The 25,417-nt window shown below is 41.9% G+C and overlaps 1 protein-coding gene across 20 annotated transcripts in view; it reads left to right on the top strand.

The window, feature by feature from the left end:
* ADGRL3 (adhesion G protein-coupled receptor L3) overlaps window positions 1-25,417 on the top strand; it is a 339,457-nt gene that overhangs the window by 251,987 nt on the left and 62,053 nt on the right. For 19 of the 20 annotated variants that reach the window (XR_008972358.1, XR_008972359.1, XM_057411078.1 and 16 more), the window contains 6 exons: window positions 6,097-6,280; window positions 7,101-7,223; window positions 9,223-9,431; window positions 10,100-10,276; window positions 20,882-21,091; window positions 21,605-21,825. Coding sequence is in view for 18 of the 20 variants with exons in the window: in XM_057411078.1 (XP_057267061.1) it covers window positions 6,097-6,280; window positions 7,101-7,223; window positions 9,223-9,431; window positions 10,100-10,276; window positions 20,882-21,091; window positions 21,605-21,825 (1,124 nt within the window). In the remaining 2 variants the exon portion in view is untranslated. The remainder of the gene's footprint in view (window positions 1-6,096; window positions 6,281-7,100; window positions 7,224-9,222; window positions 9,432-10,099; window positions 10,277-20,881; window positions 21,092-21,604; window positions 21,826-25,417) is intronic. The other variant, XM_057411061.1, reaches the window with a different exon arrangement.

Raw genomic sequence — 25,417 nt, 5'->3', positions numbered from 1 at the left:
AGCAGCAGCTTGCATGCCCAGGTCCATGCTTTCATGCTGGTCCTCTCCTCTAAAGGGCTTATTCTGAGTCCAACAGGTACATTTGGAGTTAATGGAACTTTCTCTTGTACTGGTTCCTTTTCTGGCCAGAGGCAAGAATCACACAACTTCCAGCAGAACTTGGCAGCAGTGGTGTTGATTGTGCCTTTAACTCAATTAGTTTGGAGGCTTGCAAATATTGATAGCTTAAAAAAAGGTTTTGTTTTGGCAGTGAGGGTTTCATATGAATACAGAACAAAACCAGCTGTTCTTAAGCAAAGAAGCAGGTAAACTTTTTTAAAGTAGCACTGCTTTTGAGTAGGAAAAAGGAGCATGATGTGATCATTGAACCATATCCACATTTCAGTGCCTCCGTTCTATGGTGAGTTTTTCATTTTCACTGCACTGTGGAACCAAAAGGGTTTTCAAGATTTTTTTCCTCTGCTGATTTTCTGTAAAACCTCAAGCTGCTATAAAAAAGTGGGCTAGTACTGTTTTTACATACTTCTAATAAAGATAACGGTGCGCTTTTTTGGGGAAGTAATTGAGACCTCAGGCAGGACCAGAGCCTCAGATGGTAATCACGGCCTGAGTTTGTGTCTGTGTGATTGCACTCTAAAGTCGTAGCGCTGCTGTTCTCAGAAATGGAGGGCAAACCTTTTTTAATAAGGCTGTGCCAGCAAATACCTTTGGTACAGGGGTAGATGTGTGAGCACCAGCCATGATTTTAGTCTACTGATGCAAAGCACAGCCTTGTTGCTGTAGCTCCTTCTATCCTAGTTTTTGAAAGTGCATTGCATGAAATATTCCTGTGAGATCAAGGAACACAAGTGTTAGCAGCATGAGACAGGGCTTTAAAAATTATAAAATGCAGATTTTTTTAATTAGACATATATTTGCAAAAGTGATGTTTTAATGCCCTGTGCCACTGTCCTCATTCTCCCAAAGCTCTACAGGACATAAGACCTTGATGCAGATTCCATGCAAAATAATATATACCGTGTGTTCAATTTCTTGTTAAGGAGGTGCTCCTTTGTGAGGAAGGACAAACTGCATATTTGAAAATTACACAGCAGAAGGATTCAATCAATATTACCTGTAGGGCCTGCTGGTATTCACTTGTCATGAAGCAGTATTTTCTCCTCTAATAAGTTTTTGAGGGGTTTTGTTCTTCCATCAGCTGCTTGGTGAGAAGCCAAAATGAACAATAAAGGTTTAGAGAGGTCCTAACTCCAGGAGACCTGCTAGTTTTCTAAGGTTAGGGTTACAGTGCTTAAGCACTATAGCACAATGCAGTCTGGTCCCAAATTTGGCAGTGAGTACATCTAATATCTCTTAGTGATTTCCAGCATTGATTCCCAGTTAAAGACAGGTCTTACATTACAGAATCTGCTTCTGTCAAAGAGCAGTGCCTTGTATGTTGATACAGTGAAAGAAATAAGAGGATGTGGTGTCACTGGATATATACTTCCCTCCCGGGTTTAAACTGTGTGTCACATAGCTGGATATTCTCACCAACTGTTTCTAGAGGGGGAGAAAATAAAAATAAATGACCAAGCAAAATTTAGTTTTATGGAATGAAGCAGCTGTCACAAAGGAAATCTATGAGATCTGTACAACTGGCCTTTTAGTAATATATAATTACTGTAAGGCTCCTAATTAGTTGCCTTTTGACAATACATCTTTTAATACCAATTTGTGTGTCTGTGAAGGAAGGTTTACATTTTGTTTCTGTTTTGTAACCTCAGGACAGAATCAAGAAACTACGAGCATATGCCCTTATTTGGGAAAAAATGTCTCCCTCTGCAATTTATTAACGTTTATTTACATTGAATGCACACTCTCTGGTGCTATATAATTGCATAATGTGAAAGGGATCACTATCATGGGATTTGTCTTCTATGCTTGGCATGTTCTTGCTCTTCTCTCAATGTCCAATTGTAGCTACTGCTAGATACATAAAAGGTCCACTGAGTCTAATATTCTCTGACCCAGGATGATTGGTCTTTACAGTCTTGTATTTAGGGGGCTTGGCTTTGCATGTATAGATACCCTGACATCACACAGCTACATCTACATATCTCAGGATAGAAAGGGAGATGGAAAATCTTTCTTCTTGGCTCCCTTCTGCCATACCCTTCTTCCCTCCTTTGATCTTAGGTTACAAACAAGCAAGCTATATCTTGTGAAAGCTTTCCCTCGATGTAATTTGAGTTACTGTTGTCCTCCTCTCTGGGCATATGGGTGCTTGTGCTGCCTATCTGTTAAGGCCCAGCAAGGTGCTATGAGTAGTGCTATGCTGTGAATGATGTTAAGATACGTTTGTGCTCCAAACCCCACATTTTTGTTTTGGGTGAGGCTCACAAGGCTGCTTTGGAAATTGTTTACCCTGTTGAGCTGCATTAAGAAAAGGGGAGGAATCAGGCAGAGGAAGAGAAGAAAATTACAGCAGAGGAAGTCCTTTAGTTTGGTAAGCAAGGATGGGGTCTTCAGTGACATAGACAAGCAATACCCTTTATTAGATGTTGGGATCTTCAGAGATGAGTAATCTCATGTGCCTTTGGACAGGTAAATGGGGATAATACTGTAGTTCTTTATACTTTCAGTGGGGCAAGGAAACTAGAGGGTGTCTGAGCTCCTGACTTGGCTGTATTAATTTTTTGAAGTGAGGTGGGATGCAACCAGGTCAGAACTTTCCTAGCTTCCTCTGAAAGTCCCCGTCTTTATCAGAATCACCAGGGATCTCAGGAAAAATCTGTCATGCCATCGGCTCCCAAGCACACCTATCTCACGCCTTCTTCATTTCAAAGGGCTTCTGTTGGGCCTAACCCTTCTACCACTGGTCATTGAGAAGGCTTTCCTGGGAGCTTGACACTGTTTCTTCTATTCTAGAGCTTGATCAGACCACAGTGTCCTTGGAGCATGTGACAAACCCACCTAAACCACTGTGGTTCAGCTTAAATGCAGACACAGGTTGATCCTTGTCCTGTGTGCCTGCCTTCCCATGGTTCCCGCTTCCTTGCCCAGCTTTTCCCAGCTGACATCTCTGTCTCAAGAGACATTGTTGCTTTAAGAGCTGTTTTGTTTCATTTAAACACCTACCTCAGCTCCTGTCCAAAATGCAAACATTTCATTAGCACCTCATCTCCTTGGCTTTAGCCGGCAGCACTCAGCCATAATGAAGTGTGGGGAACACTTGATTAATGCACTGAGACAGGTGAGGGAAGTGACCCTCTGGGAAAAGCTACGGACTAAATTCATCTTGAATATAATGCCAATGAAGACATTCTACTAGCTTTGTTCAGATATGTGCTAAGGACCTGACCCAAAGTCCTTGGAAATCTTTCTGGAGCTTTTGCATCAGACCCCACACCCCACATCCCACATCCAAAGTGATGTGGAGTGGCTGGCTTCAGGTTAGTCACTTCAAGAGGATGAAGGCTTACCAGCACCACTGTCTGTTGGGTGGGGAACACATATTTTGTGGAAAGTGGCACATTAGGCCTAATTGGCCCAAATTATGCAGGCATACATGCACACACATTAGAAAATAAAAAATGCATTTGATAATTTAGAATAATTTTTCTGGGGAAGAAAACTTTGCAGCAGATGTTTCAGCATAACACAAATATTTCAGTATCTGTTTCATGTTTTGACAAATAGGCATTACCTTTCTATCCAGAGCCAGGAGATGGATATGCTGCAAACACTCTTTCCACCATTCGAATACTGATAAAAGTATCCAGGAAGTTGTTTTAGGAGATTTAAAGACGCCAGTAACAGCTGACCTAAATGAATGTAAGGCAAATCATAGTCTGCAGGATAACATTGAAAGGGGAGGAAAATAAAAATCCGCATTTTCTGCTTTCTGTGGATAAAAGATATTTGCAAGAAAACACCATGTTGTGTAGAACCTGCACAGCAAAATAGTCAAGTTGTTTGATCACTGGAAAAGAATACTACCTCCTTTTGCTTGTTATGAGATAAGCTACCAAAGTGAACTACAGAATTTTTTTATTAAGAGCTACAGAGATCAAGCTTTCAGATTTTAAAACACTGGGGGAAAAAAAAAAAAAAAAAAGAAAAAAAAAGAAAATTCACTTAAATGCTGTGAATTTTTAGTATTGCATCTTCACTGTTAAAGTCAGTCAGCTTTTCATGTGCACATATTAAATGTGTTAAGATGATTTATAGTCTATTTAGGAAAATCAGTTTAATAATCAGTTCAAGAAATTGATTTATGCTTAATAAGTTCCACTTACAGCAAATGAGAAAGGGATTCCAGTCCTGGATTGTAAAGGCTTGACAGCAAAAATATTTTTGCAGTAGCATTAGAGGGCAAGATTTTCAGCCTGTTTGGTCTGCTTCACTGGTTGAAGCATGGGTTACTCCATACCTTGGAAAACCAAGCTGTGAAGCTCAGGAGAAATGTTGTATATTAATGAAAGGACCAGGGCAGTAGGTGCCAGGGAAGGGAAGCTCTCTTTAAGGTACAGGAGACCTATGGCACAAGAACAGTTGAGTTAATTGATCATGAGTAAATGTAGTTTGGAGAATAGGAGCTTTGTACTGTCAGAGGAGCCCAATTCTGGTTCAGCCTTCCAATAAGAACCATGGTAGTATAAGAAACCTTCCGACCTCAAATATAGTTAGGATAAAGATGCACATTGCAATGTCTAAATGAAATGTCTGCTGGGGATTAAAAGCACCAGCAGTGGCAGGTCTAGCTGTCTTTGCTTCTTCTTGAACCTTGCTGTAATTGAAAAATTTGTAAGGTCACCTTGATTTAGCAATAAAATCAAATTCTTGTTGAATGTGATTATATTCTCCCATTGCACATTTGTATCTGACCATGACTGGTGAGTGAGTCAGGATGCCCTCCGTGCCATGTGTTGCCATTGTGACACTTCTCCTGAGGGCTGCTGGAGAACGTGCTATGCCATATCTTCTTTTCATATGTCATGTTGTACAGGTGGGTTCAGAAATACTGTCAGGAATAAATACTGAAGTACTTCCATGAAAGTGAAACCATGGGGCATTGTTTAGGCTTGCAGCATGTTGAAATCCTGTATTAGCTGGCAGTGGAGGAGTGGAGGTGTTTGTTCATGGGGCAGGCCTGCCTGGTGGCTAGACACTAACCAGCAGAAGAAAGCATGATCAGTACCTTTTATTTTTCGTTTTCTTCTGCAGTCATTTCTACCAACTGGTACAGCTGGTCTCATTAAAGTGATAGCTGGAAGGTAGTTGAGTCAGCTCTGGTTAGTAACTAAGCGGGGGTTTTAGGCTGAGCAAAACCTTCAGGTTGGGTAGGCTCTGCTGCTGTAATTTTGCCATCATGGGGCCAGCATGGTTTCATGTGATCCTGGATATGCATCCAAATTAACCTGTGGGAAGTTCTCCATGGGAGAGCTCTTTGTGCGTGGCAGCCCAGGGCAGGAGGTGCACTGCAGGAGGGACTGAAGTTGTTAGTGCAGGACTGACTCCTTTCTGAATGGAGCAATTTGAAATGTAGTGTCTTAACTTAATCTCTATGGTCACCTGCTGCTTCTCGGGATGAGCTCAGCTATCTCTCTATCTCCATGACTGCCTGCCAGAGGTTATGTGGTGGGAAATGCTCCAAGGAGCATAGCCCTTGCAGATACTAGATATCTTCCTTAGGTGCTCCTGATCTACTCTTGAATTCTGCTGCTGCAGGAAGCAGCAACCTGCTTCACAGATAGGTTTTGAAATCTATTTTCCTTCATGTTTCTTTAATGGTTTCATCATCTCCCCTTTGTTCCCCCACCCAAACCCTTAATTCCTTCTTATTCCAAGCCCAGAGCTACTGATCACAGAAGCAGAAAAGCACTATTCCCAGCCTGCAATTAGAATAAAATTAGTATTTCCTCCCTCTCCCATCTGATGGGACAAATGATACCTAGCTCCTTTGCAGGCTGCCCCAGTGAGTGGGGAAATGAGATGCTGTCCTCTCCCTATAAACTGATGTGTGTGGAGGATGGGACTGAGCATATGTCAGTGGTCTCAGTGGTGCTTCAGGTTTGCTAGAACTCTTTCGCAGTTGACCTCTCTCCCTTGCAGGCCATGGTGGAGACAGTGAACAACCTCCTGCAGCCACAGGCTCTGAATGCATGGAGGGACCTGAATGCAAGTGAACAGCAGCGCGCAGCCACCAAGTTACTCGACACTGTGGAGGACAGTGCCTTTGTGCTGGCTGATAACCTGCTGAAGACCGACATCGTCCGGGAAAACACTGACAACATCCGTAAGGGACAGATCCTATAAATACTGACAGCAGATGGAAGGAGAGTAAAGGCTGGGAAACCTGGCTTCAGTCTTGGACCCTCGATTAACTGGAGAGCAGTTTTGCTAGATATGCCTTGGCCCGCTTTCTGAAGGACTTTAAAGTCTTTCCAAAAGAGCCTAAAGGAATAAGCAGCTCTCTGCCCTTGAAATCCCATGCAAAATGGGCACCTAACCTGACCCTATTACCCCTGGCTTTGAGGGCAAAGTCTGCACTAGAGCAATGAGAGCACTGCTTCACAGGAAGATTCTTCAACATAATGTGATTGTGTTTCTTTCTTACAAATTTGTGTCTTTATTCAGCTGATGGTTGATTTTAATTAAAAAATAAGCATGATGGAAAGCAACAGCACTCCCACTGTGCATATGTTAAATGAGAACAACTCTTCTTTCTATTTCAATGAATACAGATCCTGAGCACTGATAACATTTACTGAAAGTACCAATCGCCAGTGGCAAAGAACTAGCGTTTTCAGATTTTCATTTTAACCATTGTCCTCAATATCCTGAGGTTCTTGTTTACAAGAACTGGTTGTCTTTTGTCTTCCACAGAGAGTAGAATTTATTTGCACTTTTTTTTTTTTCTTTTAATTAAATTTAAAATTTCTTCAGGGCAAAGATTTAAAAAGCAATAGAAGCCCAAACCAAATCTAGCTTGAAGTATTGGAAATAGAATCTTCTGTTCTCAGATGGTCTGGAACATCATTTTGTAGCTTTGAAGTATCTTGTCAAAGATTATTTCAGTAGAGATTTTTCTTAGTGTTGATCTCTCTTGCAAACAGAGCTGGAAGTTGCAAGACTAAGCACAGATGGGAATCTGGAGGATCTGAAGTTTCCCCAGAACATGGGCCATGGGAGTGCCATTCAGCTGTCAGCAAATACCTTGAAACAAAATGGTCGAAACGGTAGGTCACCACCTCCAGCCATTCCAGCCTCATGAGTCAGCTATACTTTAGGCATTGTTTTGTTTTTAGCCAGTCTCAAAAATGGTACTAATTGCTATGTTAATATTTAAGTTAATGGGTAGCACCAGTTGCTAATGCCTTGACTGCAAATTAAGTTGACTGATTTGGGGTGTATTATATTACTAAGTGAATCACAGCCTTCAAAAGTATTATGTGCTGGTAAAAACGCATCAGATCCTTAAATGTGCTTGGGGCACAGTGCTGAGTCCAGAGAAGTGCTTTTAACTGCTATTGTGGCAGTAGGAAGCTTCAGATGGGCTAAGAGGCTTGTCTGAGTAAACTGCTTCACAGTGGGGCACTATACAAATATCTGAAAAAGGTAGAGGGAAGAAACAATAGTAGCAAATATTAATAATGAGCCAAAATGTCAGAAGAGGTTGATTAACAGTTATGAGTCTAAATCTTCAGTGCTTTTCTCTCTGAATCTTATGAACCTCCTGATATAGCATAAATTAAAGCTGATGTTGCATGTGAATGGTCTTCATGCTGCCAAGTCGTTATTTCCAGACCAGGAATTTGTACACATTTGTTGATCTCTACAGCTCTGCTGCAGACCAAAATCAAATTCCCAGGCTTTCTACTAATGGGCCTAGCATGCCCCTTTTTCTGAGTTCCTTTAAAATTCAACCTGTGTACCAGGGGAAGGCACTCTAGCAGGGGCTTTGGTCACTGCAGGCAAAACTTGGAATGATTGGGCAGTATTATAGTCAGACCAGGTACACTAAAACTGCCAATAATTTCTGACAACTGTTGAGAAAAAAGTTTGGTGGTTCAGAAAGAAAATTCTGCCATCGGCTTTCTTGGAATTTGGTACTTTTGCATGTAGAATTTAAAGAGAAGTGCTTCTTTAGAGACAGTGTAAAATCCAAGATACGTAGCAAAACTCCAGTGGGAAAGGAGCCACTAGCAGGCTTTGGAGAGTTTTACAGAAAGAGAAACAGTGATGGCAGTGAGGAAGGGGAAGTCTGTATTTCTAAGCATGGTGTCACTGGATATGTAGTCATATCAGGAGAGCCCCATCCATTTTCACCAGCTTGGCACCCACCTGGAGGTTGTCAAAGAGCTAGAAATAAAATTATCATAGAAGGATTTAGGTTGGGAGGAACCTTTGGAGTCATCAGTGCTTTACTTTCCTCAGAAGCTGGGGTGATTCCTGTAGAAACAAAAAAATCCCTCCCCCCAGCTGATACATATAAAGGCAAACTAATCACATTCAATTCTTATTTATAGCTTGTGAAATAATATACAAAACAGAAGGCAAACTGGATGATTTCAGTTAAAAACAGTTGGCTGGTAGCCTGGGTTTTCTGCAGGTTCACTGAAGATTTTTTTTTTTTTTTTTGTGGAAGAGGGGATATCTGATAGGCCAATTAACAAAAAAAGTACATTTCTAAATGAAATTTCTGCAATTTTGTTTTATCCTTCATATGAGATTGGAGTTGTTGGAAAATTTTGGATTCCTTCTCCCAGATTTGTACCCACACATTTCTGAGGTAGTCTTAATTAACAAACTAAATTATAGTTTTATAATGCCTCTGTGCAGCAGGCCAGAATGAAACATGTTTCCCAAACATAGCCTGGAGACCAAAGTATTATGTCAGGTGGGAAATGGGCCACCTGGCCTCTCTTCTCTGGAGCTAATTACACCTACTAATGCAAAAAACAAGCCCACCTTCTCTGTCTGTCTTCTGCTGTTCTATTTGCTTATAGAAGTTTAAGAGGGGCAGCTCTTGCCCTTATTATCCATGAACCACTTGTTGCACCTCATGGTGCTCGTTAGGATTGACAGGAGGTGAGTTTCCATATGCCACATCTTGGTCCTTTCACATTTTCTCATAAAAGTTTTGAAGTTGGTTAAGAGAGATATTTTTCATCCCAAAAAAAAAAAAAACCACCAAACCAGTGCACTGACCTGGATGTCTAACCTCTACTCTTCTAGGTGAAATCAGGGTAGCTTTTGTGCTGTACAATAACCTGGGCACTTACCTCTCCACGGAGAATGCCAGCATGAAGCTGGGAACAGAAGCAATGTCGACTAATCACTCCGTCATTGTCAACTCCCCTGTCATCACGGCAGCAATAAACAGAGAGTTCAGCAATAAGGTTTACCTAGCTGATCCCGTGGTGTTTACTGTCAAGCACATCAAGGTGAGTGAGTTTGAAAAGTACTTTTTTCTTTTCCTAAAACAGAGTGATGCAAAAGTTGGCTCATGTGAGGCCCCAAGTAGTCCTTGATTAGATTTTGAATTATACATTTGTTCCTTTGCACTTTGTGTTATTTATGAAGAATCTCTTTTATGCTGCATTAATAAAAGTAGAGCCTCCTTCAAACTGATGCCCATTGCTCAGATGCTGACACACGTCATTCTGTAATTAAAAACTACCAATATATTAGACCATAATATTATTTTATCATGGTGGCAGGGGATATTAGAGGAAAGTGGAATTACAGTGAAAGAGGACAGCTAGTCCTCCTGTTAGCCAAGCGCAGTCATTGCAAAAGTTGATTGCTTAAAGCAATTAATTTCTCTGTTCTGCAATGCAAATGAATCAATCTGGTTTTGAAGAGCTGGATTTAGTCTATGGCTGAAATTAATCAAGAACAAAGAACTAAGTTTGCATTAGCAAAGAGAGCAGCAACAATCTAACTTGTTGGTATCAGCAAGTAGTACTTGACGTATAAAACCACTGCTGACTGTTTATCCAAAATTAAAGGGTGAGATTTACCGAGTGCCTCTGGAAAAAAATAAATAGTGCATTTAGAAATCTATGAAACCCTATCATTTTTACTGCATTTATTCATTTCTTCCCTGCAGCAGTCAGAAGAAAATTTCAATCCAAACTGTTCATTCTGGAGCTATACAAAGCGTACAATGACAGGGTACTGGTCCACCCAGGGGTGTCGCCTCCTGACAACTAACAAGACACACACCACATGCTCCTGCAATCACCTAACGAACTTTGCGGTCCTGATGGCACATGTGGAAGTTAAGGTAGGCATTGTCAATTCCCAGGCTGCCAGTGTACTGGGCAGGAAAAGTGGCCAATGTAACATCATTTTGTTACTGCAAATGAAGCTGAGCAGGGAATTTGCTGTGTGACTGTAACTAACAGTAGAAACCATCTGGTATAAAGCATCCTTCTGCTATATGGTGAAACAGGAGATAGTCACACCAATGCAAAGCCTGTCTTGAGCTACTGCCATGGTCGGCTCTAAGCTGAGGATGATAAGTGAGCAGAATTAGCTGTTACCACATCCTTTGCTTACTGGTGCAGAACATGTCCTAGCTGGGTCTTTGCTCGTGGGTCCCTCACTGTGGCACCAGGGAGTAGAGGGCACCTGAATGCTGGGACAGAAGTGTGCAGAGCCTGCCTCGTGAGGTGCAATCTGTGTGTCCTGCTAGCAACAGGTGCAGATATACTGCTGTACATGTTTGTGCGAGGTGCATGTGTGGAACCAAAAGTATTTTCCAGATTCCAGCTAGGGACAAAAAGTACATTCTCTGTATCTCATTATGGGACAGCAAGCTACACATAAAAGGGAACCCCTTATACCGTCCTGTACATCTACCCAAAGTTAAATGGTTAGCTAGTTCTGTTGCCTGCATTTAGGTCCATGGTGTAATTCTGGCTTCTGACATGACTATCCCCACTGGAGCTAAAGAATGTACTCCTGAAAGAAGTTCAGGTAGTAGTGGCTTGGGGAGTGACGTGCACATGTGGGATTTTATTCAATAGGAGAACGGTTGGGATGATCCTCCATTTCCTGAGCTGTCTTTGCTGTCTTTGGTTGAGAACAGTCTCAGCTGCTGTAGAAAAGAGAAGGCCCTGATGACCAAAACATTTTGCCCTAGTGATTTTCTGTGTTGCAGTATCTCCCTTTCACGTGCCTGGCACTACAGCAGGATGCGTGGCTCTGAGCTAAATATAGATCAAATATAGATCTAGTGTCTTCCATGCAGACAGAAGGTTTCGGAGCTACTTTCATGGCTGCATAACTGCAGCAGCTATTATGTTTTTAAAAGATCTTTTCTCAACTATTCTTCCAGTGTCACTCCTTCGTATATTTTTCTTTCACATGATAATCTGAAGAGGAATGTGAAGGGTTGCAATAAAATGTATATATTAAAGAACCATCATGCGTGACCAAAGCTTAGGAAAAAAAAAAAAAAAACAAAGAAATGGGAGCCTGGCAGCACATTTGCCACAGCAGCTGTGTCCAGTGGAGAGGGGCAGGATAGATCTGCTGCTGCTGTGGGATGATGTATCCATTCCATTCTGCAGGACTATCAGTCCAGGAGACATACCATTAAATGACTGTGGCATTATCCTGGGAGATGTCTGAAGAAATGTTTTATTCAGAGCACAAGTTTACATGTTAATGGCATTATGCAGTCAAGGTCTGGTTTTGTCAGTTTCCTAAAACTGCTTGAATTTTCAAAAGAAATGTGTGTTTGGCTTATTATCAGCTGCCTGGAGTTAACAGATATACCTGAGTCACTGAAGTCGGAGGTTGTACCTGGGAAATGCAGGTAGCTTTCCACTCCACTGATGTGAATGAGGGCGATCCCTACTGCAGGGTGCAGATACAGGCTAGCACGGAACAAGCCTCTTCTCAAACCGCAACCAGGTCAGCCTTGTCTGCATGGCATTTCACTCAAACTTCATTAGACTAGTAGTGCTGGTGTTATCTTATCTTGCAGAAAGAGAATGTGAGATCCTTGCTTGTCCGTGCTCAGCCAGCAGGTTTGAAAGAGCTGCAGCTGGAAGCTTTTCAAATGCTGAGCCAGTGTGCTGTTAGCTGGTGGGTGTTCCTGGGTGTTAATGAGTGTCCTCAAGACTTTCAGGTCATGTTTTATCATCTGGATGCAGCCAAAGTATCATTGTTCTAAGAGCCAAATTGCCTCCACTTTGTTGACTGTTGTGATGCAACTGGATAGCTTTCTGGCATGTCTGCTTTAGCAATCATCCTGGTCTGAGGACAAAGGTACCTGTGTATCCTGCAAACATCTGCAACTCCTCCCTCCAGCTGCTCATCACCTTGCTCTTCCTAGTAGCATCATCCTACTCTGTTTTGCTCGTGGAACTGGCCGTATGGCTTGGCAAATCTAGGAAGTGGCTTGTATGACATTCCTTCTGCTGTTGCAATGAGTTGATTTTGAAGTCTTGGCAGCAGAATACCTGCTGTTTTGGAAAGGTGGAGGTTTAAAAATAAATGGTGGTTGTTGTCATTTATTGACTCCCTCTCATCTCTTGTAAGCGTGCTTTTGAGCCATTTTGTTGTTTTGTGTCCTGTACAAAAAGGCATTTCTAGCCTCAAAGATCTTTTTGCCTTCTTGGAGGTGGAAAGATCCATGAGGAAAGAATGTTGCATGCTGGTGCAGGACCTCTTAAAGCAGTGTTCCAGCCAGTGACTAGGATCTTTAAGGAGGACTGTTGTACACATAATAATTAATAATATTATGGTACTTTTGCAACAGAAACAATTTTCTCTTGTTATTAAGATTTGTAGTTTACTGACTTCAGTTTGTTGGATTTTTGGATAGAGGGAGCATCCTTTGGTGTAAGCACCCTACCTAATGAGACCAAACACCAGGCATTGTGAGAAGTGGACATTGGTGTCCTGCTTCTTAATCAAAAGCCAGCACCAATTTGACAAATGTCACATCTGGTCATGAATGATCTCCCTCCTTGGCAGGATAGCAAAGACTGTGTTCTTTGGAGGAGACCCTGGTGGCTGCTCTGTGTTGGTATGACCTCGGATTTAATTAATTATTAGCAGAACCTTTGTGGCAAGGTGGAGCTGGAATGTAGCACTGCTGAGGAGGTGATTGAAGGTCATCTGGCTCTTTAGCATGAAACAGCAATATGTCTTTGTCCAAAGGGGCAAAAAATTACATTACCTTACCATGGTGGCAGGGATTTATTGGTGTGCTTCAAGAGCAGAATTTTCTGGGTTCAATGCCAGTCTTAAGAGGAGGAGATTTTAATTTGAATATGCTTCCTGCCTGTTTAAATTAGTTGGGCCTAGAGTTTCCTATTCAGTTACGTATTTCAGTGGTGTAAATAATGGTGCCCAAGATAAAAAGCCTGTTGTGCAAATGGGCGGGATGTATAGGTGTTGGGAAAAGCGATGGACCCGCACCTGAAGGTACCCCTTTGGCTGCTGTCAGAGCTCCAGTTAGCATGGGAAGAAGACAGCAGGACCATAATGACCTGTGAGCTGGATCTTGCTGATGCATCTTCCTGGCAAGGGCTGGCTTTCGTTACAGAACTGCAGCATTTGTTGTCCTTTTGGACAATTTACAAGGGAAAATGAGAACCTCTCTTTGGAAACAAATTTTAAGACTCGGAATCAAATCACTGTTCAGCTAAGAAGTTTGTTTGGCTTGTGTTACAGGAAAATTATTATGATCTTACCGATATTTTGTTATATTATGAGGTATATTTAACATAGATGAGATCTATGTTAAATATCTATCTTTTGTTTGAATCAGGAGGATATTAGGTAAAATCCTTAAATGCTATAAAAATATAATGGTTTCCATGCTGTTGGACAAAGCCATTCTTAAAAAAGCCATTCTACCTATGTGATTGCTGCAGAATTATTCTAAATTTATAAGCTGTTTTTCATATAAGCTTGCTCTTTACATCATATTAGTTATAGCAGATGCATCTTAAATGTACCATGGGGAAAAATACGCAGACAGAAAACAAGTTCAGAGCTGGTGAGAAAAATACAATTAAAAAAATCATCCAAAACAGAATAAGCAAAGGTACCTCAGGGTAGATAAATGTTGCTTATCAGTATGTAGTGAATGCCAGAGCTTACTCTTCTTTTAAAAATAAGTAAAACAAGGAGGGGCTGTGTGTGTGTTTTAACTGTAGCAATTAACTGGAAGCTTTCAGATGTTATTCTATACCATAAACACATTACACCTTGCTAATTATTTGGGGAAAGGAAGCATAAGGCAAAGTAAGGTGAGAAGGGAATAAAAATATATGAAGTCTAAATAGAATGCAATGGTCTGTTGCCTAAAGCAATACAGCCATTTCAGATATAAAGAGCAAGCTGAAGCTGTTGCAGTGCTGGCTTATCCATATATTAGCACTGTGGGATTGGCCAATAGTGGATGAAACCAGAAGTAGGTGCAGGATTGCAAAACCACCCTAACTGCAGAATTAAATTACTGAAACTGCCATATAATGAATTTTGGAAGACAAATTGTTTTGTACAATCAAAGAGGTTAACACTAAAAAAAAAAATAAACAAACAAAAAAGAGATATATTGCACATTGCAAAAAGTAACTTATTCTAATGTGGTTTTAATAAGAATTATTTTAATTAAGCGTAAAAGTTATTAAATATGCTTGTCTTCAGTCAGATTTTAAAATTCAAAATACAGCAGTAATGGAGCTTGTGTTAGAAACAGAAATATGAGATTTTGTGAACTCCAAGAATAAGGAGTTGTAAACAGCACATTTAATTGTACCTTAGGTCAAATATACCTATTAGGTCAAGTAATCTATGCCTACAAGGTTCTGAGTTACTGGCTGGGCTTAAACCATTACAAAGGTTGGTTCAGTGTTGTACCTACTAGCAGTGCTTAAGCTTTTTGTCTAGGTGGGCAGGAAGTCACTCAGGGGGCTTCCTTGACTTGCCCACCCTTAGTTTGACACACGCTGGTTTTGGTTGAGCCCTAGTTGTGTCTTACTGTTGCTAGCTCTGCAGGGCTGGATGTCTTGCTGGTCCTTGTACATGTGTTTCTCAAAGCATTGACCCAGATCTTCTCAGGTGGCCATTTTTGGGTGTCCAACCTGAAAACATCTAGAGCCTGGCTTCAGAAAGAGAACTGTGAACCCATTCATTCCCCCTAGTCTAAAGGGTACATATTTGCTTAGCATTGCCCTTTTCGACTCTCCAATCTGCAAGCCAGATCTAGTTGCACCATAAGGAGCTGTGCCACAGAGCATGGGGACAGCATCACCCTGCAGTATTTTCTGATCCTCTGCCCCAAAATGAACAATTCAAGTAGCTCCTATTGCAAGTGCTTAGCCTTGCCTCGTATCTTGTTGCTACCCTTTTCCTTTCTGGCTGACAGCAGAGTGAGTGTGAGAACCAAAGTGAAGGTAGAGGCCGTGGTGTGGTGGAGCCAATGAACCAGCTGTCTCCTGGCACCAGGCTGGGTAAAACCATCCATGCAACAGCAGAAACTGACAATGCTGTGACCAGATTTTTTCCCGGAACTCAAATTAACAAGCTGGCAGCTTGGCTGGGTAGATGTCTACACTGAGTTTTGCACAGCTGCCATAGCTCATGTCTTGGGTCAGAGATGTCTTATGAGTAAGCAGAGCTGCGCTGCCTTGCTAAATCCAGGCAGCATAGGAGGGCAGGATGATTGATGCAGTTATTGTCTCAAGCCTTTCCTCCTGTCCACAGCTGAGTCTGTCCTCAACTACACCTCAGTTGCAGTGATATCCTTGGGTATAGGTGATTATGAGAGAAATGCTGGGCTCTTGCTACATGCCCTCACCTCACTATGTATTGCAAACTCTACACTCTAACACAGAGTTTGTAAGACATAGCAAGGTAAGGTCTGTACCCATTTCTCTGTATGCACCTACCCCCATACCACTTTATTATGGCTATGGAAATTTCTGTGGCTTCTGCTGGCTGCTGCTTTTAACAGTCACTGGAAGGCTGTTGCATTTAGGGGAGAAGCTTGAGAGAAAGGGTTCTGCTAGGAGGCCTTCATCTTGCTGACAAAGACAGAGGAGGAGGAAGTTGGTCTGTGTGACCTGTGCAGACTAAGAAGACAGCTCTGAAGACTAAGGCAAGGAGAGAAAAGGTGGTTAAACCACCTTGCAGGAGTGCTCAGGGATCTAAGCCTTATATCAGATGGTCATAGTTTGAAGAGTGTGATGCTGCAGACTCTTCAGGTGTGGCTGAAATGGCTTCATGTTGGAATTAAGCTCTCTTTATGATAGAATCACCTTTGCAGAACATAGAGGGGAAATGTACCAGATCTGTAGATGCTGTGTCTGCTGTGGAGCAGAGCTGCCTGCCTCCCTCAGTGAATCCTTGAGAGGAGGGAGATGATGAGTGGGATCTCCCCAGCACATATCCCTCTTGACCACAGGGAAGAGAAAGCCCCCTCAAAACCTGTCATGCCTGCATAGCCACATCCAGCCCAGACATTCTGCAGGAGCCCTTGGGGTTTCTTCCTGGTCCCTGTAGTCCAGCTGATGTTGGCATATCTGCAAAAACATTTACCTCTTAAGCAGCCCTTTGCAATTAGCCATGAAGCATTGCAGCCAGATTGTTGCAGTAATCCTCCCTCAAGAACAGCAGTGGGGGAAAAAGGGCAGAGGGAGCCTGCATGGCCCCAGACAGCTACAAATCTAAGGAGTAGAATCAGCAACATGCAGGAGTTCAAACGTGTCCCACTTGGGTCTCTGCCCAGCCCAGCACACTGCCAGCTCCCACCAGGGACTGAATGGTCATATCTGAGCTAGTTGATGGCACTGTGTTTTTATTTACTGCTAGCTTATTCTTTCACTCCCAAACATACTACTCTTTCCGTTCCTGGAGGGACAGATTAGGCAAAGGTCCTAGGCTGCTGGCAGCTCGGTTTGGCTGCTGTTTTCTTCTACTGATGTTTTTAATAAGGAAGGAAATGGTTGTTCATCTCAGGGAGAGCCATTCTGTCATAAGCTGACATTCCCTGGGACTTGTTTTTATTAGCTCTGCTCTGGTTTACAGGCACTGACAGAGCTGCTCATTGATTTTCTCAGCCCAAATAATATCTAGGCTGCCTGCCCACCCTGCTGTGGTTGTGACCAGGGCTCCCATAAGTCCTCCTGCACAGGTTTCCATCGGTGCTCTCCTCCTGCAGCTCTTGGCCCCACTGGAGCAAAAGTAGGGTTTTTTTCCAAAACTGGAGAAATCTTCTTTAATTGGGCTTTGGAGTCAGGCTCATGCCTAAATCATAAATGTAAAGGGTATTTAATATAGAAACCCATCCATTGAAGTGGATTCTTTCTTTCAATTACTCAATAAGTCATTCCTGTGCTGCAAGTAATCTGCATGTCAGTTTACCTCTAAAGCTAGTGTAACTTAGTGGTAACAAAACTCATTGGCTTGCATTCTTGACCATGACAAGACCATGACATTTCATGGTCTTGACAGCCACGGTGATTTTGGGCAGGGAGGTGTTTGATTGATGCTCTCAGGAAATTGTCCCTTAGACTGATGTCTGGTATCTCCCATGGGCTTTTCTAGTTGCCCAGATGTTTGGGGAGGTTATGAAGAAGCAAGAGTTGACTGTTATCAATACACTGGTGGTCTCAGATGTATTTTGCATGCCTTAGGGACCCTAGGGTTGCAGGGTGCTGGAAGGATATTGCTGGTATGTGCATCAGTTATTTTATCCTTAGTCAGGGAGTACTTGAACACTACTGGTCAGAGCACGGAATATGCACCTCTTGCATGTCTCTGCAGATGGGGGACCACGCTTGGAGTTTGCAACCCAGGTATGAAATCTTGTTTATCATACTTGACCCTGGAATATACCAACTGTGTAAACCAGGTACGTTGCTCCCTTGTTTGTGATGGCAACCAGGTGATGGGAAGGATACTCTCGCGTCATTGAGAAGTGATTACCACAATTCCTCCTTTTCCCATAATATTCTGCTTTGTGGCCTATGGCAGTGTAGTTTCAGTCTTCAGCAACAGGCGAATTCCCTTTTGTTGGACTTCTTGGTGTTAAAGCTCTGGATGTGCCTGGCCTGGGGACAGCTGGCACTGCCATGGGAAGAATGCCAGTGTTTATCAACTCCTCCCTGAGCCATCGTCTCTGCTGTGGCAACTGAAATAGGGCATCTCAAACAGGATGGAGCACACTCAGCCTTTGAAATCCAGCTCAGTCTTGGGCTTTACTAGAAAAGCTACAAATTCATATTTTTCCCCTGAGGTGTTTTTTAAATTGCTCTTGTTCCCAGTTTATTGTTATTATTCTGTTTTGTTTGTTCTTTTGTGAGTTTGTTGAGTTTTGGGAGGGAGGTTGTAATTAGAGAGAAGTTGTTTTTATGGTTGTTTCCCAGCACCCCAGGGATGGGTATTATGTACATAAAATAAGTATTATCATTGCAATTAATATTAAAAAGAGGAGTAGTAAGAGTGAATAATAATACAGCAGTGAAGACTCTGTTTCTTTCTAAGCATGTTGAGCTTTGTGGGCAAATGGCCTTTCCCTGAGAAAGACCATGAACCTAGATGGCAGGATACCTCTCCAGGAGCAAAACAACCCCTAATTCCTGCATTGTGTGTTAAGGTCAGCAGGGACATATTACAGGAGCTGAGACTTGAGAGATTCATCTCATGTAGGGGAATAAGACCCTATGCCAAGCTGACTTTGTTTTGTGATAGATGAATCTGTGCTGTTGGCCACATCTGGATGGGATGGATCCATCTGGCCAAAGTCTGCCTGGTTTCTTTTTCCTTGCGTCAACTCACATTAGCTGCCTTGCCTGACTCACCCAGCCCAAGAGCTTTTGGTCACTTCAGCCTGTCAGGGTGATCTAATCAGGTGAGCTGGCAGGGTTGTTCAGGGAGATGTTCTCCTGCTGTTCCCCAGCAGCATCAGACAAAAGAAAGAATGATTTGCAAGGTGCAAGTTTTGCATTAACATTTTTTTGCACTGAGTTAAGAGGGATGGATGAGCTGGAATGACACAGATGTGTGGCTGCCAGGAAAATGACGTGTGCTTCCTCTTCTCAGTTTTCTGGGTGATGCTGAAGGAGCTGGCTAGAACAGGCATTTCTGTCATGATCTACAGTAAGCACACAATGATTTCTTGCCTCTCTGTTGGCCTTGTGATCCCTAGTTCCTTAGATATTTGAAATACTCAGGAAGAGCTGCAAGAGCATTTGAGGAAAGGAGCCCTCATCTCTCCACCTCCAAGTCTCCCTGGAGAGAAAACTTCCAGCATGGAAGAGATGGAATGGAAAGTCACTCCCCATCTTTCATTATTATTTGATGCCTATCACTCATGCTGATAAAGCCAAAGAGCTGAAAGGTTTGAGCTGTTTCTCGCGGGTGCTGACATAGCAGAGTGTATATCAGGAAAGGACTGACATTTGATGTGGCTTTATCATTGGCAAGCAGGCAAATAAAATGGATAAATTAATCACCTTTTCCCTCCGTCTGTCATAAGCTTTTATCCCACAAGGAGGAAAATGTTTCCAGTTTGTCCTGGCTTTTTGAAGTGTGGCACTATTGTATTTGCCAGCCTACATAATGCCTAAGTCATCAAAATACCAGAGGTGGAGAGGAATGTGAATACCACTTATAGCACAGCCTGGAAGACCACAAAGCTGGGTTTCAAGCCTGTCCAGTCTATTTGAAAAGCCCCCAGAGATTTCCAGCCAATCTTTTCCTCAGCTCACTGACTCTAACTGCTTAGCTCTGAGCAGCCGTCTCACATATCACGACGTATTTCTCATTTACATTTAATAAGTAATGATATCTCTAATTTCACTGCATCTGGTGGAAACATGGAGGGTTATGGGCAAGCTTTACAGCCTGAATAAGGAATAAAGAGGTGGGATACCATTGGTGTCAGGGTCCCAGAATGCCCTCCTCTTTTCTGGGAGAGATGTGCGTTGTAAGCCCAGGAGCAATCCAGTGGTGTTTTATCAGCAGAACTAAGGCACACCTATGCTGCCCCTTGCAAAACTTTGTTGCTGGGTTGTTTGATGTTGTCACTGCAGTGGCCATATTTGCATGGCTTTGGGGTAAAACCATGTTACAAGTTCATCACAGGGAATCTCACTTTTGGGGCTGTCTTAAAATCTCCATTCTGTTACAATTTAAAAGGAAATTGATGTTAAAAGGTCTGTCTTTTTTTCTGGGTAGCATTCCATAGATCAGGCTGACTTCCCAGGAGTTTTAAAATACAGCTCTAGGGTTTGAAAAAAAAAAAAAAAATTCAACTTTCTTTCGCCTTCCCTAGTGGAAAAAAACCAAACCAAAACAAAACACAAAAAAACCTCAAGACATTTAAGTGATCTTTTTCTGTCCAAAGGCTCTAAGCTTATATGTCTCTGTGAACATTTAAAGAGAGTCTTTTTTCACTGCTGGTAAATGGTTGTAATGGACTTGTGGTTCTAATCTGCACGATGTTGTTAGCAGGAAACATTTTTACACTGGAATCACAGTGTTCGATGATTCTTTATACTATGCGTGCACACTCCTTTGCCATATTTGCTAAAGTTGGAGCTGCACATAAGGCTAGCTGTGACATCTTGGTATTTTCAACAGCAGCATAATTGTTTCTGTGATATTTTGGGGTCTGAGTCTGCTCAGAGTACCTGCAGTTTGCCAGATGCTTTGGAATCTGTGTTTCAGGTTGCAGCTTTCTTGATGAGGGATTCAAGTGTAGGTCCATTTAGTCTTTTTGCTACTGGACCCCTTTGCCACAGTTTGGTGACTGGATACAAATATTTGGGAAAGGGCCTCAGACAAAACCTCACTCTGTGTCTGGGATGGATTAGAAATCGCATGCGACTGATGATTTGTTTGTTTGTTTTATTTCCAGCACAGCGATGCAGTCCATGACCTGCTCCTGGACTTCATCACATGGGTTGGCATCCTGCTGTCACTGGTCTGCCTCCTGATCTGCATCTTCACCTTCTGCTTCTTCCGTGGACTTCAGAGTGACCGCAACACGATTCACAAAAACTTGTGCATCAGCCTCTTTGTGGCAGAACTCCTCTTCCTCATTGGCATTAACCGGACTGACCAACCGGTAAGAGCCAAAGCACTTTCTGCTCCTGCCATAGGCTCTCATCTCAGTGCGTATGGGATGTTTGACCATGCAGTGAGATGTATTCCAGCACTGCCTTAATTCAGTACATGACTTCTTGAAGGGTCGGGCCCCTGGCTGTTAGTGGGGAGTCATATACTCCCCACCATACATGGTGCCTACTATTATTTCAGAGGCTGTATGTGCATTATTTGTAAAATAGGTGTTATGTTTATTAAGGTTGCAAAAGTGCATTTATACTATGTACATCTTTGCATTTTGATTTGCCAGATTGTGTACATACGTGCCTTTCTATCTTTGAATGTAATTTATAGATGCAGATATGTGTTTATTTTAAAGTAGTTCACAAACATTTTCCAAGTGAAAAAAAAAGTTCTTCCTTTGGAGAAGAACTCCCTCATTCTTATTAAACTTCCCGGTAAGAGTAATCCTGACTGTTGCATTAATTCAGCATGGTACAAACACCTTCCCTTGCTCTTTTCAATCCGCATGCAGATTGCCTGTGCCGTCTTTGCTGCCCTCCTGCACTTCTTCTTCCTGGCAGCTTTCACCTGGATGTTCCTGGAGGGGGTGCAGCTCTACATCATGCTCGTGGAGGTTTTTGAGAGTGAACACTCCCGGAGGAAGTACTTCTATTTGGTTGGCTATGGCATGCCTGCACTGATTGTGGCTGTATCAGCAGCGGTGGACTACAGGAGCTATGGCACAGACAAAGTGTGAGTGGGATTTGGCACTTGTCAGGAGAGATGGGAGGAGAAGGAAAGCAAAGAGCCCAGAGACCTGGCAGACAAAGGAAGCTTGTGCAGACAGCTCAGCCAGGAGGCATGCCTTGCTTTATCTTTGTGTCTCTAACACACTCCATGATAATAGAGGACAAATTCCTCATTATGAAAACATTTGCAAAGGTATTTTCTTGGGGATGTCAATTGGGGAAAATTTTATCACATCATTGCATAAGATCAGCAGAGGTGGCTGTCCTAAGTCTCAATTTGGTACTGAATCAGCAAGGTCGTCCTTCTTCTCTAACCAAAGAGTATTTTTCATTTAGATAATGAAACATTGCTTTCTTCTTCCTCTTTTTTTTAAGTGTTGTGTCAAATTAACCAAGCCTGCACACAAAATAGGTGATGACCATGGAGTGCATTAGACTCTTTGCAAATTGGAAGTTACATCATTTATCATTATGAATATTCTTAAATGTTTTCAACATTGCTGAAGCTGGTATCAAAGCACAGCTCAGATGATCATGCAACAGTGTCTAATGGAAAACACAGTGAAAATCAAGCCTTTGATTTTCTTTGCCAGCTTTGTTACAATAGCACTAACAATGTGTTTTATTTACTTTTTTATAACAATGTGGAGTTTTTTATTTACTTTTTTTTCCTCTTTCTGTTGTTGGGCTGCCTTTCCCCTGTCATTTTAATTGAATTAAGGGCTCAATCTGAAGGAATGCATAGCAATGAGCTGATGGTGTTTTTAAAGATCTTTTTAAGCATAGGTTTGGTCAGCCCATGGCTCTAGTTGATATTCTCTTAAATTCAACTGCAAATTTTTTGCCTGAAACTTTATTGATATATATCAACCTGATCCCTTGCAGAAGCAAATCTGTAGAGCAGTGGAACTGCTCATGACCCATTACTGTGCCAGCTGGTAGGCTTGCATCCCAGCTGGATATTTGCCTCATGTTCCTCCCATGAGTAGGTGAATAGCAACCTGAATTTGTATAAATGTCATAGTTTGTGGAAAGGAAATGGCACACACAGTTAAAGACAGTAAGTTTTCAAGGATCTCTACTAGTTTATACAAAGTACTTTTACTGACTTTGTCAGGCTTAAGGGGCAAAGAAAAAGTAACACAACAGCTGATTACAGTTTTTGGAGAAGACTGTTCTCATCAGCTGCTGCCCGCTTTCTGACCCAACCAACTCTTTCATTCACATCCCCTCTTAAGCCATATATAGGCTTCCACTGAATCAGATCTTCAAACATCCTGTCTTATACCATTAGAGAAATTTATTCTTACAGTGGTGTTTCTGTGGAAGACCTATCTTTTCACAGTGGCCTGTGTGGGGCACACTGAGCCTTAAACATGTTACAGCTGAAGAACCATGAGTCCAGCTCTCTGGAAATCCAGATAGGATGCTCTTGCAGATTTGCCATCACTGGAGCTGTGTCCACCCCGGTCTGGTTCACAGTCTGGTGTTTCAGTGGCTTCTTTCCCTGCTGTTCACCCTGTAACTTCTCCAATGTTACCGTTGCAGGGCTTGTAGGACCAGAGTGATCTTTTTTACTTCTCTTTTAATGTTTTGGGCTGCCTACCAAAAAAAAGCCAACATTGCAGCTAGTTTGCAATGAAAGCTAGCACTAACTGCATTCTCTTCCAGTACACTATAACTGTTGAGTGTTGAAAATGTCTTACTTCATTCTCTTATAGTAAAAGGACATCCACAAGTCCAGGGTATTACTTTGGACATGAGACAGCAGCTGATTTGCATCCACCCTCATCTTTGCAAAGTCCCTCTTGATGCTCTGTATGGACAGCTGACATACCAGTGTAGATTGTGGGAGATAGTGGCACACAGCAGGTGGATGTAGAGAGTGGGAACACATCACACCTAACCGCAGCTCCTGCAAAGCATCATGGCAGCTTTGCAGTGCTGAAATGTTTCTGTTCCTGTTAAATGAATATATGGACCTTTCTGAAGAACAGCAAAATAAACATATTCCATGGGATACACTGCCTTTTACTTTCAGGCTTTGGGTGTCTAAATGTTTCCATGGTATGGGAGATAGAGGCAGAAACTTTGGCTGAAATTTGCTGGAGGTAAACAACAAAACTTTGCTATCTTTGTATTGAGGAGGCATCAGTCCCATGTGTGTGCCAGTAAAATCTCTCCCTTCCCACAGTATAAAGTAGTATTTTTCATTATTAAACATGTATGTATAATACTTTGCAGATAAATATTTACAGAGATTTGCAGAACCAAAAATATTTATTTATAATCTCTAATTCCAGAGTGCAAAATTTTATCGTGTTCCTCTAGTGGAAAATAAAAAACATACAATATGTTTTGTATAACTATCATGCTCCATCTGGTTGATGGATGATGATGTATTTTTCTGTGTAATGTTATTAGAAGGGTAGAACTGATTAGAATTTGTAGTGAACTATATGCCAGGCATACATAATTTGATTGCAAGAAGTTGCTTGGTTTTGCCAGGTTTTGTAAAACATCCTCTGGAATATATTACTTGCCTTCCTCCATTATTTATTGCATTTGTTTAAGCAGGACTTATGGAGCTGTTAGTGTTATTTGTTTTTTGCCTGGCATTTGGTGCCACCATTCATACATCTCAGAATGATTTGCTTAGACACCCAATGTAGGTTTTGTTGATTTCATTTTCCTTTTAAATCCAACCCTCCTGTAACACATGTCCCCATTACATAGCCAGGAACAAGCAGCTGTTCCTCTGTCTGTTTCTTTGCTCATTACTTGGTGCTTGTGATTTTCTGAAGCATCCCATCCTAGTATTCACATTGGCATTTTGGAGTAGCTGTACAGTAAAGATACTCTCTTACACTTAAATATTCTAATGATTGGAATTGATCCTTTTACTACTTTTTGTTTAAAAGCAATTCAAACCATTCATATTAGGTGACTGATTTCCTTTTGTAACCAAATAGCAGTGTAGTGATTCCATTAAGAGATCATCCCGTTCAGGCCAGTATGGACTATTCATGTGAGCAAGCTGTTTGGCCCTTTTCCCCCAAATAAATTAGAAATATTGCATCTCACCTTGTTCTGGTTGTAATTTCTAAAATAGAGGTGAAAAGCAGAAAGCCCCACTGTAGACAGTGTGGACCCCCAGCACTGCCTGAGCAATTCTGTTAATGCTCATGTGAACTTTCAAGTGACCGTTTCTTACAGGCCAGGTCTTCAGATGCTGAGTCTTAAATGACATCTCAAGTTTTGCTGCAAAAAAAAAAAAAAGATGATACTGGAATTGCAGTTTTAGACATGCAAAAAAAAAAAAAAGATGATACTGGAATTGCAGTTTTAGACAGTTACACTTGCCTAGTCCTGTGTGTTAACCAAATCCATCCATCTCCTGGTCAGATCTGATGTCAAGCACTGCGATGAGCAGTGCTGTGAAATGCAGAGGGGAAATAGCATTTGCAGTTGTTGTTAGTGTTTGGAAATAACTTGTGTCTAAAATTCAGTAAAAGCTGGATTAAGGTTTTAGCAGCCTCCCTTTGAAAGGACTCACTCAGGTAGCAGACTATCCAAAATCTACAGCAAGAATCCAT

This window comes from Pezoporus wallicus, unplaced genomic scaffold, assembly GCF_028554395.1.
Source record: "Pezoporus wallicus isolate ANWC-B61680 ecotype Strahan unplaced genomic scaffold, APGP_CSIRO_Pwel_v1 contig_2439, whole genome shotgun sequence".
NCBI lineage: Eukaryota > Metazoa > Chordata > Aves > Psittaciformes > Psittacidae > Pezoporus > Pezoporus wallicus.
This window is presented reverse-complemented; position numbering and strand designations above follow the sequence as displayed.